Source organism: Protopterus annectens, chromosome 1.part1 (genome assembly GCF_019279795.1).
Source record: "Protopterus annectens isolate FY-2018-M chromosome 1.part1, PAN1.0, whole genome shotgun sequence".
Taxonomy (NCBI): Eukaryota; Metazoa; Chordata; order Ceratodontiformes; family Protopteridae; genus Protopterus; species Protopterus annectens.
This window is the reverse complement of record NC_056726.1, coordinates 793,655,959-793,674,290: the sequence shown is the minus strand read 5'-3', so window position 1 is coordinate 793,674,290 and position 18,332 is coordinate 793,655,959. Positions and strand designations below refer to the sequence as shown.

At 43.9% G+C, this 18,332-nt stretch overlaps 1 protein-coding gene across 1 annotated transcript in view; it reads left to right on the top strand.

Annotated features, from left to right (window-relative positions):
* Window positions 1–18,332, top strand: part of SKA1 (spindle and kinetochore associated complex subunit 1) — a 652,565-nt gene that overhangs the window by 434,129 nt on the left and 200,104 nt on the right. Inside the window, exon 5 of the mRNA XM_044078227.1 lies at window positions 16,619–16,759. Within this exon, the coding sequence (XP_043934162.1) occupies window positions 16,619–16,759 (141 nt within the window). The remainder of the gene's footprint in view (window positions 1–16,618; window positions 16,760–18,332) is intronic.

The window sequence follows — 18,332 nt, the reverse complement described above, 5'->3', positions numbered from 1 at the left end:
ATCATTTTGGACTAATTCTGAGCATATCTGGGAGTTTCCACCCAGGTTTCTAACATAGCTAAAGAAGGCCTTATGATTGTCTTTTGTGTCATTAGCGATTTTTCTCTCAAAGTTGGCCTTGGATGATTTTATGAGTGATCATAGTTTTTTGCTAGTATTGATCAGAGGTGCCTTCCCTTTTAGGGATTTTGCTCTGTCATGTAGTAGCTTTCTCCTCTTGTTGTAGAGTTTGTATGGCTGGGGTCCACCAGACCGGGCGCCTGCCTTTGGTGGAAAGGGTCTTGATTTTATTAGGGATTGCTTGATCCATACATTCCTGGAGGTGCTCGTAGAAGGCATTTGTAAGGGTTTCAGCAGCGTGGGTTGTGGTTTCCACTGGCTCGGGGGCCTTGAAGGATACCACTCCAGTCTTAAGAAGTGTGAAGTTTGCTTTTGAGAAGTTCTTCACTGTGGTCTTTTTTGCTGGGGGTGAGGGCGGGATGTGGATCTCCAATGAGCTTGACCAGACTCCTCTGTAAGGCCATGGAACAAATCATCGTGGACCTTATAAATAAGGATATAAGTGATCTCCAAACCCTTGGTCCGACACAGTTTGGTTTTGTCAAAGAAAGGTCATGCCTATTAAACCAGATGGACTTCTTCAAAAATATCACCAGAACCATAGACGAAGGCATATTAGTGCATACAGCCTACTTTGACATAACCAAGGCCTTTGACACAATCCCACATTTGGGCATTATTGATCAACTCTCCCCAGTTGAATATAAACGCTTGTGTTGTCAGGTGGGTTGCTAACTGGCTCATTAACAGATCACACTCAGTCAAAGTTGGGGACTTTACCTCAACCAGCAGACCTGTCAGCAGTGGAGTTCAATAGGGGTTAGTGCTGGCCCCCTTGTTTGGAATATACTTCTCAGAAGTTCAGGCCAAAACAGAGGGACTGTGGCTGACTAAGTTTGCTGATGACTGCAAATTAGGTGCAATCACTGAATCCCCAAATGGTGTCAATATACTTCAAGAGGGACTTACACATATCAGTGATTGGGTGCCAAAGCCATGGACTTAAACTCAGTGCTAAAAAATGCATCATCATCCCCTTCGGTAAAAGCGATATCCGTGCAGACTGTCATATAAATTAATAATATCCTAAGTAACAAATCAGTAGTGAGAGACTTGAGAGCACAAGTTGAACGTAGCCTAAACTTTTACCACCATGTGTCTACTGTAGTAAGGAAGGCATTCTATGTTGCACAACACATTAGCAAAGTCATTGCCTTAAGACCGAAAGAGGTCTTAACTCCCCTGTACTCGATCCTCATCAGGCCAATAATTGAGTACAGTGCTCCCTTTGGTATGTACCTTATTAGGTGCCTGCAGCAACCTGAGAGACCTCAGAGATTTCTAACCAAGAAAATTCAGGATCTCCAGATGTCATACATTGGCAGACAGAAGTCACTGTCACTGTACTCAGTAGCGTAAAGACTCCTTAGAGGAGACCTGTGCTGGCCTACAGAGCAATTTCTGATAAATGCTGCACATCTGCAAGTCAAATGGGACAAGGGTCACCCACTCCAGGGGCCTGCTACATAAATAGGACTTGCTGGAGAGACAAATGTGTCTCTTGAGTTTGCTGCTCCTCCGCAATAAGCTACCAATTCAAATCAAACAGAAGAGCACCTGTATGACCCTGTTTAAGCATAGCCTGGGTGACTGGATGGAAAACCATAAATTCTTGATGGGGATTTCACCTATGACTCTCCTAGATATGGGCTTTCATTGCTAACTAAGATCTCCAGTTTAGACAAGATCCTCTGTATTGGGTTTCTCTAGTATTATATTGGATACACATGGCTAGGCTTATAAAGACCTTCAGGTCAGTAGCCTATTTACCACCTATGAACCTAGTTTTCAGGGTTGTTAATTACTAGACCCATAATACTAGGTATTTCCCTTACTCTTCTCTTCATTCATCTTGGGAGCTGTCTGGCTGATGTACCCAATTTGGAGGGTCAGACTTATTTAATGTCCCTTTTGAGCTGTGCTTTCCATGTGGCTCGTCATTCCATTAAAAGCAGTTATGATGGTGCTGATACCTTCTCTAAGGTAGCTGCATTTGGATGTGTAATGAGGAGGTATTCTTGGTTGCGCCTCCAGGGTCTGCCTGAAGACGTTAAGAATAAATTCGACAACCAGAATCTGTTTGGCAATGCTGTTGCTGCTGCTGAAATGTTTGACCCTTCAGGATAAGGGTAAAGTTATGCAGGATTTGAAACAAATCTTTGTCTCTCCTGTTTCTCAGCTTCAGAGAAATTCAGTCTAAGCCTTCCTTTTTTCATAAACAGCCTTCTAAGGGCAAGATGGTTTCTAGGATAGTTTTTCTAGACCAGCCTTCTCTGGGTTCTAAGGGTCAAAAGCCTAATTTCCCTTGACAAATCTACTTCTATTTGACATTCAGTCCCTCCTATTCATAGGCCAAATTCCTCTTTCTGTCAGGTTGATTCTTTCTTTTCCTGTTTGGCAACATAGAACCACAGATGCTTAGGTACTTTCTATTATCTAAAATAGTTATTTTATCGTCTAGAAGTCACATCATCCATTCTCAAGCCTTCTTCAGCCTTCTTGTCAGCTCCCACATTTTCCATTAGTTCTTTAGGAACTGGTGGTACAGAGAACCATCCAGCCTATCCCCCTTCTGTCAGCAGGAAACGTTTTTATCCCAGGATGTTTGCCATTCTAAAGAAGGAGAGGGTTGTGGATGCCCATTTTAGATCTGTTTTTCTCAACACCTTTCTGAAGGTTCCTTCTTTCAGGGTGTATTTTCATACACTTTTCCCTCTGTTGCTTAAAGCTCTTCTGGTGTACCTGGATGTGAAGGATGCTTACCTCCACATTCCTCTTCACCCTTTCTTCAAGAAGTTTATATGCTTCTCTTCCTCTCGTTATCAGTTTTCTGCCTTGTGTTTTGGTCTTTCTACAGCTCTGAAGGTATTTACCAAAAGTCTGGTCTGTGTGGTAGCCTTCTGCAGACTTCCAGGAAATTTGAATATTCCCTTGCTTGGATGATATTTTGATTTGGGGGCCCCTCTCAGCAGCTCCTTCTTCAGGATCTACACTTCACTATACTTCTATGCAATGTCGGGTTCACTATCGGTCTCAATCTTTGTTGATTCCTTCTCGGGACCAAGTGTTCCTGGGTTGCAGGATTAAGACCATTCCAGTGTTAGCTTTCCTCCTGAGGTCCTCTCTTTGGCTCTTATTTTCAGTTCTTTCTGTCTCTTCCAGTCCTACATGCAAGGAGATTTCTGGAGTGCATTGTATTCACCATTCCCATGGATTTCTTTGCCAATTCCACATGAGGAAATTTCAGTGGTATCTCAAGACTAAAAACGTATGAAACACAGAGAAAAACTTAAAAAATCCACAAATAGGCAGGCAAACCAGAATAATCCGTTTGAAATATAACTTTACTTTAAACGCTTTTCGTACGTACTATGTACGAACTTCTTCAGAAGGGAAACAACATTAAAAGTGCCATTTAAATACTAACAGTTAATGATCAGCTGATACATCAATTAAAATGTAAAAACACATTAAAGGCACCTCACTAAAGCAATCTCAAGACTGTTTGGGGCCAGCTCTGCTATCTTCTGGAATATTTGGATGTTCTTCGTGTTTCACTGTTGCAGTCATTACATTTGGGTAATCTGCTGGCAGGTTGCCCTCAGTCGGCCTGAATAACAAAGTCTTCGGTCCTGCGTTGGTTGCTGTCTCCTCTTCCATGACGTCAGGTTGTCAGGGGTATAAAACATGCAGCCGATGCCATTTTATTCAGTCTTTCTTGCCGCGCGATGCCCGAAGCAGAAGCAGTTCGCAAGTGCCGGTCGGCCGACTCCTGAAATTTTTGCATTCAAGTTTCAGAACCGAAGTCTTCAACTAAAGCTAAGTACCCCATTGGGGAAACTTTTTCTTGCTCCTTACCGATGTCAGTAAAAGTTAATAATTGCATTACTTTTGGGAAGCAAATACCTCATAAGGATTTTCATTTGTACTGTATTCCTTGCCTAGGCCCAGATCATAACGTGCCTTGCTGTCTGTTTTGTACTAGATTTAACCAACGCACTATTAAGCGTCGGTATATTTTTGCTTCTAAATATTTTGGATCAAGATTTAATTACCCTGAAATGTCGTCTGTTAGCAATCCGACTACTGGAGTTCACAAAAAATGCAAAGAAAAAGACAGAGACAGACCGCCGAGGTCCAAAACCGATGACTAAACTTCTCCTAAGCCAGTCGCCGGTTCGCTGGTACTCAGTGAGGCACTTTTACAGCCCCTGATAACCCGTTACTTTTGAGTTGCAGGCCTCTACCGAGACCCATGCGGAGTCCGGAATGCCGAGAGATTCTCAGAGTACTGAACACGTGGATGTCTCTCCCTTGGATGCGTTCGGAGCTGCTGAGCAGGCACCGGCTTTTGAGGGTGTTTTCAGGTCTCAACATTTTTATATAAAACCGAAGCCAGCCTCAAAAACAAGATCAAAAACATCTTCTATGTCTAAAAAACCAACACATGAGCCACGTGTTCAGGGCCCTATGCCTAAAAAACAGATGATCAAAATGGCTGAGGACTTAATTACCTTGATCAGGGGTTCCCAACCCCGCCCCGCTAACAGGCCTAGGCAAGGCACTGATTATGAATCTTCAGATCAGGTTTCCATTTCTTCTGATTCCTGTTCTGATCAGGAATTTTCTATTCCACCCTATGAGGATTCTGATGCAGAAGAATCCATCCCATCTGCATCTCCACCTGAGGATTACTCTTTTGGGGAAACCTTGCACACTTTAAGGGAACATTTTCACCGGGAGAGTCAGGATTTCTCTGAATCTAAAAAGAGGCTTAGGGATTTCCTTCTTCCTCAGCATAGGCATTTTGGCAATACCCTCCTATATTAGACATTGTTGATGATGTGTTTTCGGAATCCAGCATGGCTCCTGATTCCCTACTTCCGGCTCTTAGTAAGCCAGACAGATATTACAGGGTTCCTGACTCCCACAAATTTCTATTCAAAAATCTTCATAGGGTCCCAAAGGTGTAAAGGCCTCTACAGCCAAAAATCCTACCCCCTCGGATAGAGATTCCAGGGCGCTGGATAGATGGGGAAAGAAGGTTTATACGTCTGCAACCTTGGCAATTAGGGCCTTAAACTGCCAGTTTCATATACTTAAATATCAACAGCATGTTATGGGCTTATTGAAACAGAAAATTATGATTTCTGATTGTGTGGAAAATAAAGAATTACAGGAATTATTGCATTCAGCAGAACAAGTTGGAAAGCATACTTTGCAATGTGGTTTTGATTCCTTGGAGGCCTCTTGCAGGGCCGCAGTAACTGGATACGTGATTAGAAGGCATGCCTGGCTCAAGGAGCAAAATCTGCCTGATCATGTTAAAGCTAAATTGTTGGATGCCCCCTTGCAGCATGATATTCTGTTTGATAATAAGGCAGAAGAGGTTTTAAAGAAAATGAAGACAAGGCTAAATCTATGCAAACTGTAAAAGATTTCTTACAAGTGCAGCCACCCAGGTTCAATATGCACTGGCCTACTAAAAATTGGTCCTTTCCTGTGTCCAACAGAGCCTCTCAAGGCAAATCCAGGTGCTCAAAAGGCTCTAGATACCAATCACATGGTTCTTACATGTTAAAGTAATGGGGTGCCTCCACCTCCAAATCTGGAGGAAACAAAGCACACACCTCTACAGTAAGCAATCTCAATGACTTCCCTCTTCCTTCACCAAGCACTTATCTTTTGGCAGCCCACGTGGGGGGAAAATTAGCACTTCATGCTCAAAATTGGCAGTTAATTACTCAGGACAAGTGGGTATTAAACATAGTATCCCAGGGGTACAAATTTAATTTCCATATTTTGCCAGTTCCACACAGTTGGCCAGATCTGCCACAAAATCAGTGGGCAGAGGCTCAGAAACAAGTTATGTCCCTCATGGACATGGGGCTATTCAGCCAGTACCAGAAAAGGAAAAAGGACAAGGTTTTTATTCCAGACTTTTCCTGGTACCCAGAAAAGACAATGCTTGGCGTCCAATACTGGATTTATCGATTTTGAACACATTCCTGGACATTCCAAACTTCAAAATGCTGACTTTACAACAGCTACTGCCGATGCTGGGCTGGAACGCTTGGTTAGTGACTCTAGACTTAAGAGGCATCCCTACATCCCCAATAAGGTAATCGTGCAGAAGATAACTCCGCTTCAAGGCAGGTTTTTTGCATTACCAATTCTCTGCACTGCCCTTTGGCTTATCAACTGCACCCAGGGTCTTTACAAAGTGCCTGGCACCAGTAATTGCTTTCTGCAGACAAAGAAGCATACAAATTTATCTTTATCTGGACGACTGTCTTATTCAAGCCAGAGGACAAGGACACTCTTCTTCAACGTCTGGCGTTTGTAAAAAGACTTCTAACATGCCTAGGTTAAACAATAAACGCAAAGAAATCCCAACTGGTACCCTCTCAAATAATTACATTCCTGGGTGCAAGCTTGAATACAACTGCCCAGATGGCTTACCTTACGCCAGACAAACAAAGGCAACTGACAACATACTTCAAACAAATGGCAACAAAAACCCAGTTATCTGCAAGACAAATTCTGCAGGCCTTGGGGTTCATGGCATCCTGCATTCTACTAATTCCATATGCGAGACTGCATATGAGGAAACTTCAGTGGTACCTAAAAAGTTTATGGAGCCAACATTGTCACAGTCTGGAAACAATGATTCCTCTCATTCCCTGCCTACAGTAGGAGTTTCTTTGGTGGGCAGACATGTCACCAAAACAAGGGACTGTCATTCACTCTACCCCCTGCCACCCAAACCCTAACTACAGACACATCAGACTATGCATGGGGGGCCCACCTGGCAGGGAGATGCATTCAGGGCAAATGGAGCCCAAAGCAAATGCATCTGCATATCAAACAGAAAGAGATGCTAGCTGTTCAGAATGCTCTGACAGCCTTCAAGGACTTACTTCATCCAGGACAACTACTGATAAAGATGGACAACACCATGGTTATGTGATACATAAGCAGGGGGGTACACATTCCTACCCCCTTTGCAAACTAGCCATGGCATTGTGGAACTCAGCTTTGACTTACCAAATACATCTTCAAGCTCAATTCCTGCCAGGAAAACAAAATACTCTGGCAGACGACCTAAGCAGAAATCTTATGGACCCGCACGAGTGGAAACTGGATCCACAAAACTTCAGCATGTTAACACAGAAATGGGGGAGCCCAAACATGGATCTATTTGCCTCTCCCCAAAATTATCAACTGGAAAAATTCTGCACAAGGACTTATCACAGGCAAGCATGGAAAGTGGATGCCCTATACTTCAGTTGGAAAAACCTATCAGTCTATGCCTTTCCCCCTCTGCCTCTTCTCTCCAAGGTCTTACTAAAGATCAGACAGGAAAAGCCAAAAATGATCCTAATTGCTCCGGACTGGCCTCACCAGCACTGGTACCCAGTTCTAAGGAATATGTCTCAACTCCCTCCTTGGTACTTGCCTCCAATGCCGCATCTACTGTCTCAGCAGAACAATCAAATTCTGCACACTCAGCTCCAATCTCTGAACCTTGCAGCATGGCTGATTATTTAATTATTCAAACAACACCTCTCAGTAAATCTGTGATGGATGTCATTTTGGAAGCCAGAAGGCCTAGTACTAGGAAAATCTTATGCTGATAAATGGAAGAAATTCTGTGCTTGGAACCAAGCACAAGGAACGGACACAGCAAAGTCCAATATCCCTCAGATTTTACAATATTTGACTGAGATGCTTGACAAGGGCCTATCTCTTTCTTCAATAAAAATCCATGCCTCTGCCATCTCGTCTCATTACAACACGGAGCCTCCCCTCTTTTCTCATCCTCTGCTTAAACAGTATTTTAGAGGGGCCAAAAATTTAAGGCCTCCCAGAAGATTACCAACTCCTGCATGGGACCTCAATTTTGTGCTGGAAAAACTCACCCGGTCTCCTTTTGAACCAGCAGCTACAGCGGATATAAAATTTTTATCTTGGAAAACAGCTTTGTTCTTGGCAATCACTTCAGCAAGAAGGGTTTCAGAACTACAGGCTCTCATGGCTGTGGAGCCTTTTATTACATTTTACCCGGACAGGGTGTCCCTCAGGACCAATCCTCCTTTGATGCCTAAGGTGGTATCCAGTGTAGCTCTTAACCAAACAATTCACCTGCACAACATTTTACCCAAATCCGCAGAACAAGGGGGAGCGGATTCTGCAATCATTGGACGTAAACAGACAGCTAAGATTCTACTTAAACAGGACCAAATCTCTAAGAAAGTCTGAGCAACTACTGGTGGCATTTGCTGCAGGATCAGGGGGGAAGGCTATATCAAAGCAGACTATTTCTAAGTGGATAAGCCACTACATTCGTTTCTGCTACTTGCACCATGGTAAACCTGTGCCCAAGGGGATCAGGCCACATTCCACCAGGGCTGCCTCTACCTCAGCAGCTTTTCTCAGAAGAGTTCCAACCAAAGACATTCTAGAAGCTGCTACTTGGAGCTCTGTTCATACCTTCACAAAGCATTATCATTTGCCTCTCTTCTCCAAATCCAGGGCAGGCTTTGCCACTGCAGTTCTGCAAGGCCTTATACCCGCTCCTAATGCTATTTAGTTCCATCCTCCCATCCATAGCTTTGGGATTCTACCCAAATGTAATGACTGCAACAGTGAAACATGAAGAACATAGTACAGTTGTGTACACTTACCATAAATGTAGATGCTCGAGTGTATTCACTGTTGCAGTCCAGGTTACCCACCCGCCATCCCCCTTTTCCATTACTTCTCTTTCCTTCACTATATTCTAAAGCCTTTGTGGTGTATTTGCTTTTAGATGAAGGTAAAGTTTATGTTGCTAAAAGTGCATTTTCATATATTTCTGTATATACAACTGACATCTAGGGCAAGAAAAACGGAATAAAATGGCACTGGCTGCATGTTTTATACCCCTGACGACCTGACATCATGGAAGAGGAGACAGCAACCCACGCAGGACCCAAGACTTTGTTATTCAGGCCGACTGAGGGCAACCCGCCAGCAGATTACCCAAATGTAATGACTGCAACAGTGAATACATTCGAACATCTACATTTATGGTAATTGTACACAACTGTACTCTCCTCTCTTGCCTTGTTAGAAGCTCCTCTGGCAGATTCACCAAAGTTTCTGAATCCAGGTCTACCTTTTCAAGTTCTTCTCCCTACTCAGGAACTGTACGCGGATGCTTCTGATCAAGGCTGGGGTCCTTCTCCAACAGCCTCACTCCAGGGTCACTGGTCCCATCAACAACTGGCAGACCATATCAGTATCAAGGAGATGAAGACTCTACTTTTAGATCTCCAGGCCTTTCACTTCATTTGGGTTCTGGATCCTGTAAAGGTTTTTATAGACAATATCAGTCATGTGGTATATCAACAAACAAGTGGGCACAACATTTTACCTTCTTTGCAGGCTGGCTCTACAGGCTTGGAATTTTGCAGTCTGCCATTACTTGGTTCTTCAGGTGGTCTGCAATCCTTCAGTACACAATCTTGTGGCAGATTCTTTCAGCAGGTCCAAGACACATCCTTACAAATGGATGTTTCATAGAGAGGTGTACACTGGTAGGGTACTCCTCAAGTAGATGTCCTTCTGTTCCAATGTTACAGTATTCTACATGTGGGTTTACCCTTCTTCCTCTCCAGTTAGTCTGGCCAGGATTCCAAAGATTTTCAGTCTCTCTAGGTGCGTAGGACATCTAACATGGCAGCAGGAACTGGGCCATAAAAGTGATGTCTGTACATACCCGCCCTCAGAACTTTTCAGCCGCCAGTCATATGCCAGGTGCTCTTCCTCCTCGCGGATGTCGGATCAAGAAAATTCAGTTAAGTCCTCCATTGAGGATCCTTTCAGTCCTACTGTTTTAGTCTGTTCATGTCATCCAGAAAGGGCAAGTGTAAGTGTGGTCAGCAGACTTCTCACAAAGATACCCATGATCAATGTCTCTTTTTTGTTTAGGTAAGGAACACGACCACGAGACCTGAACTATTTGTCCCTAAGACCTTACGTTGCTGTTTAGAGGCTTTACATCTGTACTTAGAAAACCAGAGGTTAAAACAAATGGCATTAGGAATGGAGGCCGCGTCCGACACCCCATCTGAAGCACCCAAGAAGAGGACCAAGACCTTGTGGCCTACTGCTTCAGCTGCACCTCTACCGGTCATTCCTCAGTCTGTGGCTGACATCAGCCTGACCGAGGATTTGGCTTCTGCCAGCCTGGATAAAGCAGGTTCCTCTGAGGAAGCCACACAATCTCTAGTGGACGGCACGTCCGTAGAGGCTATACCGGCATCTTTCTTAGACTCTGGGGAGGGGGAACCAGCTCTCTCTGTGGGCACATCTGATTCTGCCGCCGCCATCCCTGTGTCTGACTCGAGGCCTTCGCCCAGCCAGACACCAGCTAGGCCTCTTAAGAAAAAACAAAACATTTATCTCCTGCTTCTGAAAGCATTCCCGATTGGCAGGCCTTCAGACAGAGTTTATTTAATGCCTTTATGGCCCTTAGGCCTCCCACAATAGGAACCTATAGCACTACTCCTCCCCTCCTAAGTCCTAGGTCTCTAATTCCTGAAAGGAGGGTAGAGCAACTGGAAGAGGAGGAACTGTCTGATTCCTCAGAGGATTCCCTCTCTTACTCCTCCCAGATCTCTTCCCCCCGGGATATGGTTCTCCAGAAGAAGACTCCATTGAGCCTGACTCCCCAGTGGAAGACTTAACTTTTGGGGAAACAGTCAACAAGATGAAAGACCACTTTAAGTGGGAATCCTCAGGTATGACTGAAATGCAGAAGAGGTTTTATGACCTAATACAGATGGACTCCCCCAGTCCTTCTGCTATCCCTCCTATTCAGCCGGCCTTCCTGGATGCCTTTGCCTCTGCTTCCATCAACCCTGACTCCCAACCACCAGCCCCACGGAAGGCAGATAGACTCTACAAAGTCCCTGAGACAGAGAAATTTCTAATTAAGTGCCCTCTGGCTGACCCAGCCACTATCTCCATTCCTACTGATAGGGCTTCCAAGCTGCTCCCTACTACAACCATTCTACCAGCTGACAAGGACAGCAAGACAATGGAAAGATTGGGGAAGAAAATATGCACTTCTGCCACCTTGTCATTCAGGGCCACTAACTACCAAACTCACATGACTAAGTATTCCTTAGCATTGCTGAACAAAGCCACTAAGGAATTGGCTGACATCCCAGACTGTGCAGCCAAAGCTTCCTTGACATCCCTGCTAGCTCTCACCTCTCGGATGAATAGACACTCCTTAAGGTGCACTTATGATACAACTAAAGCCTCGTCTAGGTCAGCTGCATCAGCTTCTGCGTTAAGAAGATACTCTTGGCTACACCTTCAGCCCCTCCCTGATGACTTCAGAGCCAAACTTATTGATGCTCCTTTGGATCACTCTGCCCTTGGCTGACCTCTAAGTCCCTGCAACAAAAAGGCAAAGAATTGCAGGACCTAAAACACCTGCTAGTCTTGACCATCCCTAAGTTCCACAGGAGTTACCCGGCCAAGACTCAATTCATTAGAAAAACCTCTAGGCTTACAGCTCCCTCCAGGTCCAGGAGAACCCCCTAGAAGACAGCCCCCTCCGGCTAGAGCTTTTTCTTCCAGCCAAAGACCTCCCTTTCCAGATAGGGCAGGTAGTGTCTGACTGCCAATCTCTGACCCCACCCCTCCCACATCCCTTCCCCTGTCTGCCCATCTCTCTCACTGTCTCCCTGTGTGGTCACTCATTACCTCAGACAAATGGGTTCTGTCCATCTACAGAACGGTTACTTCATGACCTGGATCACCCCCCCCCCCCAACAAGGCTGGGCATGCCTCCGCCACCCACCAGTCAGTTACCTCTCCTACGACAGGTACTGCAAACCTTGCTAATACAAGGCACTATAGAACCAGTGCTTACAGAATCAAAAAGAAAATTATTCTACTCCAGAATCTTTCTGGTCCCCAGAAAGAACAAACCATGGAGGCCTATTGTAGACCTCTCTCATCTCAACCCCTTCTTAAAAGTTCCTACCTTCAGGATGCTCACTCTCCCTACCCTCTTTCTCCTCCTACTACTTCAAGGATTCATGGCAACCTTAGTCATAAAGGATGGCTACCTTCACATACCAGTAAAGCCCACCTTCAGGAAATACCTCTGATTACTGGCACTCATCCCATTTTTCAGTTCTGTGCCTTGCCCTTTGGGCTTTCCACTGCTCCCAGGGTATTTACAAAATGTCTGGCTCCAGGCATCGCTTACTGCAGGACAAAGAGCATACAAATACTCCCCTACCTAGACGACCTTCTAATTCAGGCAGACTATCAGAAGACTCTTCTTCATACCCAGGCCCTTCTGTTCCTCTTAGAGTCTCTAGGATTTATAATAAACCTCCCAAAATCTCACCTGGAGCCCACACAGGACATTGTCTTCCTGGGTTGAAGAATCCAGACAGACCTTATGAAGGCCTTCCTACCACCAGAGAAGGTGGTGTCCCTGACGCACCATCTACTTGGTGCCCTTCAAGCATCAGAACTGACAGCAAGGCAATTTCTGAGACTTCTGGGTTACATGGCGAACACCATACCCATGTTGCCCTTAGTAAGACTGCACATGAGGAAACTACAATGGTATGTTTGGTTAGTGTGGAGTCAGCACTCCCATCCCTTGGAGTTTAGGGTTCCCCTCCTTCCCTGCCTGAAACAGGAATTGAGATGGTGAGTGGCTCAGGTGGCCAAGAATCCAGGCCTCCCTCTGCAAACACCCACACCGTCCCAGACTATGCATACAGATGCTTCAGATCTGGGATGGGGAGCAACTCAATAGGACAAAGAGAAGTGCAGGGTTTGTGGACGGACAGACACAAACTAGATGACATAAACGTCAGAGAAATGAGAGCAATCCTCCTTGCTCTACAAGCCTTTCAACCCTATCTACAGCAAGGCCCTCTCAAGATATTCACGGACAACACCACAGTCCTGTGCTATCTCAACAAACAGGGAGGGACGAAATCATATCTCCTATGCAGACAAGCCCTGCAGAACTGGCCACCTCACAGGGAATTACCCTATAGGCAGCCTACATACTATCCCTGCACAACTCCCAGGCAGATTACCTAAGCAGGACCATCTCAAACAACCACAAATGGATGCATCAAAGAGATGTTTTCCTGAATCTGGTCCACAGGTGGGGTATACTTCAAATAGACCAGCTCACCTCCTCCATAAACAGACAACTCCCTGGTTACTGCACCAGGACACCTGACCCCAAGGCACTGGCAACAGATGTGTTCTCAATGTCCTGGAAGGGGAAATTTCTGTATGCCTTCCCCCCTTCCCCTTGATTCAAAAGGTGCTGCTGAAAATTCATCAGGACTCACCAAAAATATTGCTGGTGACTCCTTAAGGCCATGACAGCACTGGTTCCCTCTTCTCCTTAGTCTTCCACCCTGACAGGGTGACACTCGGGACTAACCCGTCATTCACACCCAAAGTAGTGAATGACCTATACTTGAACCAGGCCATTCACCTGCCTACCTCTTTCCCTAACCCGCAGGGGGATAGTGAGAGAGTAATTCCTTCCTTAGACATCCACAGACAACTTGGGTTTTACCTGCATCAAACCAAGCCCACTAGGAAATCAGACCAACTGTTTGTCTCCTTCCACCCCAGAGCTCTGGGGAAAGCAGTGACCAAACAGGCCATTTCTTTCAGTTACCTCCACCATGGGAAGACCTTGCAGGGCAATGTCAAAGCCCACTCACCAGAGTAATGGTCTCTTCTGGAGTATTCCTTAAGGAGCTAGACACCAACACCATACTTGGGGCAGCTACTTGGTCCTCTGTGCACACCTTCACCAAGCACTACAAGCTGGACCATATCTCCAGAGCCAGGACGGGGTTTGCCATGGCTGTCCTGTGCAGATTCTTCCATGTTGCAGTATTCCTTCCCTCCTGTCAGGTTGCACTTGCTTTCCTGGGTGACACTGGACAAGGCTATGCCCTTATAGGACTGGCTCTGACTGAGGCTTTTTATGTTCTGAGGGCTGGTGTGTGCAGACGTCACTCTTGTGGCCCACATTCCTGCAGCCACATCAGACATCTGACGCACTTAGAGGGACTGAAAATCTTTGGAATCCTGACCGGACGAACTGGAGAGGAAGAAGGGTAAACCTACATGTAGAATACTGCAACATGGAAGAGAAGGGCATCTTTGGTAAGATTTTATACAACTTTCCTATCTTTTGCCTCCTCTCCAAGCAGACAACTTCCCCAGTTCTGTTTAAGCGTGCCAAGTCCTCTGGCTTAGAAAGTAGATGCCATGTCTTTTTTCTTGGAAGGGGGATTTTCTATATGTCTATCCCCCTTTTCCTGTACTACAAAAGGTCCAGCACAAGATCGTGTGGAACAGTCCAAAATCTTCCTGGTGGCTCCTTTTTGACCTAGACAACACTGGTTCTGCCTATTTCATCTGGCCAGGGGAATCATAAGTTACCTCACAGAATGGATCTCACATAAGACATAGGACCTCTCATTCACCCTCACTTACCCACCCTTAATTGACAGTTTGGGTGATAGGGTTTTGATTCCTACTAATTTTCTGAAAACATGCTTTGGGTTTTGCAGGAGGCTAGAAAATCCACCACTAGAAAATCCTATGTGACTAAATGGAAAAGATTTTCTTTTGGTGTCTCGAGCATGACTTGGAGCCTTTTTCTCTGGGTATTCCTATGGTCCTTTCGTATTTGTGTGAGTTGTTCAGTTCTGACTTGGTATATTTGTCACATAAAGTTCATTTGTGAGCCATTTTCACTTGTCTGCCTCTTAATCCACTTCTGGCTTCTAGTTTTGAAGTTAAACTATTTTTGAAAGGTGTCCTTCATATTCGGTCTCCAAGAAAGCCAGTTCCTCCTCCTTGGGATCTTTATTTTGTTCTTCAGACATTGACGTTGTCCCCTTTTGAACCTGTAGTTTCCTCTTCCCTACAACATTGTACTTGGAAGACAGTATTGTTAGTGGCTGTTCCATTTGCCAAGAGGGTCTCTAACCTTCAAACACTCATGGCAGCTCCACTTTTTTTTGTATCTGTCCTTACCAAACCTTTTATGCACAATCAGTGCATTCATCTTCCTTCATTTTTCCTCTTTTCAGAATCCTGGAGAGATGGTTCTTCACACCTTGGATTTACTTGGGTATAACTACACAAAACAAAACATCAGGAAATGTTGGCAGCTTTTTGCTTCCTTCATGCCAGGAAATTGGGTTTGACGGTATGAAGCAAACCATCTTCTCCTGGATTTTTAAGGCCATTTATTTTTGGCATCCTTTTCATGGCAAGCAGCTTTCTTCTGTTTGTGCTCATTCTACCAGGGCAGTGGTTTCTTGTGTTGCTTATTTCAAGGTTCTAGATACTTGATCAATCTTGGAAGCTACTACTTGGTCTTTTGTTCAAATTGTCACCAGACACTAAAAGTTGAGTGTCATTTTTATGGAACGTGTGGGTTTTGCCAGGGCTATCCTTCATGGGTTTTTGGAGGGCTCTTCTGTGGCATCCTCCTCCCATGCTTTATAGTAGCTTTTGTACTCTCCCAGAAGTGAAGGACCTAGTATAATTGTGCATGTTCTTGCTATAACAGTAGATGCCCTACTTCTTGCTGTTGCAGTATTCTGTCCCTCCCTCCTTCCCCCTGTTACTTTCTGTTGCTTTCTTTCTGTTTGAGGGGTCTTTCTTGCATCTTTTTCTCCTCCTCCTCCTCCTCTTTCTGGTTGTGTATGTTATTGCTTCCCTTTGGGATTGCTATGGTTCTTCTGGGGCACTTCAGTTTTGAGGATTAGCTGCTTGTACGTCACATATGCACCCAACACCTTGCACATAGGACATACATCTGACATATGCACCAGGAAAGCTTTGGTATGCTGGCTGGACATTCAGAATCCTCAGCAGGATATCCTGAAAAGTGAAGAATACGCAGCAGTGCAAAGCAGGACATCTAGTATTATAGAAAGAACTTGCACAACTCTACTTTTGCCTTCTGAACATTTTGCAAGTACACCATCTCAGGTCTACAAGTGCCATTCAGGAACATTATTTGTTAATCCTCCATGTTAGTATGCTTAATAGAACTGCACAGTGTTTCAGTGTTAAGCGCTGCTCTTTCCCCAACAAGAAAATTTCATGGAAAGGACTTAAGGTGCACATTGTAAAGTGAGAACCTGGGCAGTTACTGCTAGGAAATCTTGCACTGATCTCCTCAAAGGGTGACATCATGAGGTTTTTAACAACAAACTTTTTTAACATCACCCTTTTCTCATTTAAGCATTTATAAATGTGTTTTGTACTGCTATGGAAAATGTGCAACACTTAACAAAGACTGCAGATGAAGGTTTCATTTAGAAAGTCTTGAAAGTAATATAAATAATTCAGACTGTTAAGTGTTCAACAACTAATTGATGAACATGTTCTAGTTACTCTGTTTCATTTTCTGCAGAGCATCAGAGATGAATGGAAAGCCAGAAGAAAATACTAAAGATGCCGAAACACATGATGTTTCAAGAAAGCAATCAAAATGTAGTGCATCTATTAAAGAGATGGTATACATCACTGTACAGGAATTTGAGACTGTTCCTCCGTAAGTGAGATTTTCATAATTGTATAGTAGATGCAGTTGTATATGCAGAGTGGTATATTTGTTATAGAATGTTTTTGTCTCGAGTCTTAAGTGGCACTGCATGACTTCTCAAAAACAATACACTGGAAAATTAAAAAAATAGTATAAAATCATTGATTTAGTACAAGCAGGAACATCTTGTGTCAGAATTGGACTAAGTCATTGCTTTAGTACAAAAAAAAAACAGAGAATTTTCAAAATCAGACCACCATTTCTTAACTGGAAGTAGAAGGCTTTTTTCCTTGTTAGATTTTACTGAATTATTTGACTCTATACCCCTCTTATTTTTTTTTTAATAGTGTGAGCTTTTAATCTGTTGTCATCTTCATTTTCATTAAACTGTGGGTTACAGATCTGATCCTCTGATCCCATTCAGCTGCATTTTCCAGACTTCAAATTCCAATCTCGAGCGTTCCATCTTCCCATAATGCACCGCACTACCTCTAACTCCCCAGATCCCGTTTCTAACCATCATGGTTAGACGGAGGAATCCAAATCTCAAGTAGTGAGAACCTTCATTAAAAAAAAAAAAAAAAAAAAAAAAAAAAGATTTGATTATAATGGTCCACAGGGCAGTTAATGTAGTAATAGCTATAAAAAAAAAAATTGTTTATTTTTTACAGCTGTGTGAGCAGATCTCTCAAGTGTACCTCATTACGAGGAGCGTACCTCATTTGGAGTCTTAAAAAGTTCATGTTCCTCAAAGTTCCACATTGAAAGGCTCTGTCAAACATTCAGTGTTAGGATGTTTTTAACTGATATCCATGGTAAATAGAAAATCATTAATTCATTGAAAGACCCTTTTTATGAGTAAAACCAGCATATTTTAACATTATATGACCTTCCTATTTGAAGTTGTTAGTATGTGTTCAACATTTTGTGCATTTGTTCCACATTATGAGGGTTAGTGTTCCTCATTTCGGAGATGGAAGGTTGAGAGCTATGAGTGTGAGACTGAAAGAGGTGCTGCAGACCTGTCTCTAGACTGTCTGGAGTTTTTTTCCTCTTTATTTTTTTTCCTAACATTTTCTGACGCTTCTCTCTAAATTTTGACAGGCTTTTAAGTTTCAGACCTCATGGCTTTCAGTCTGCTGATATGAAGCACTGCACTGGCGTATTAAGTGTGGTGCAGGGGCAGCACCAGATAAATGTGTGCTTTTTAAATGTAAGGAATTTCAAAGTTGTAGCAGCAGTGAATAGGGCTGTTTTAATGGTTGGTTTCTAGCCTCACAGGTACAAGATGCTTTTAAGTTGTTGGTTTTGTCAGGACTTGCTATGTTGTGGGCTGCTGGCGTTTTTTGTTTGGTCTTTGATTATTTAAATGGTTGTCTAATTCTGGATGGATTGTATGTTGGTTTCTGCTAAATGTCGCCACGTCCTTGATTTACAAGAGGACTAAAGAGCCAAGTTGTCATTGAACTGCTCCATCTGCCAAGGTGTGGAATTCAAATTTATGTATATAAAACTAATAAAATAGGCTGTTTATTGATTTCTTCAGGGATCACCCCCCCCCCCCCCCATTACATAAGAAACA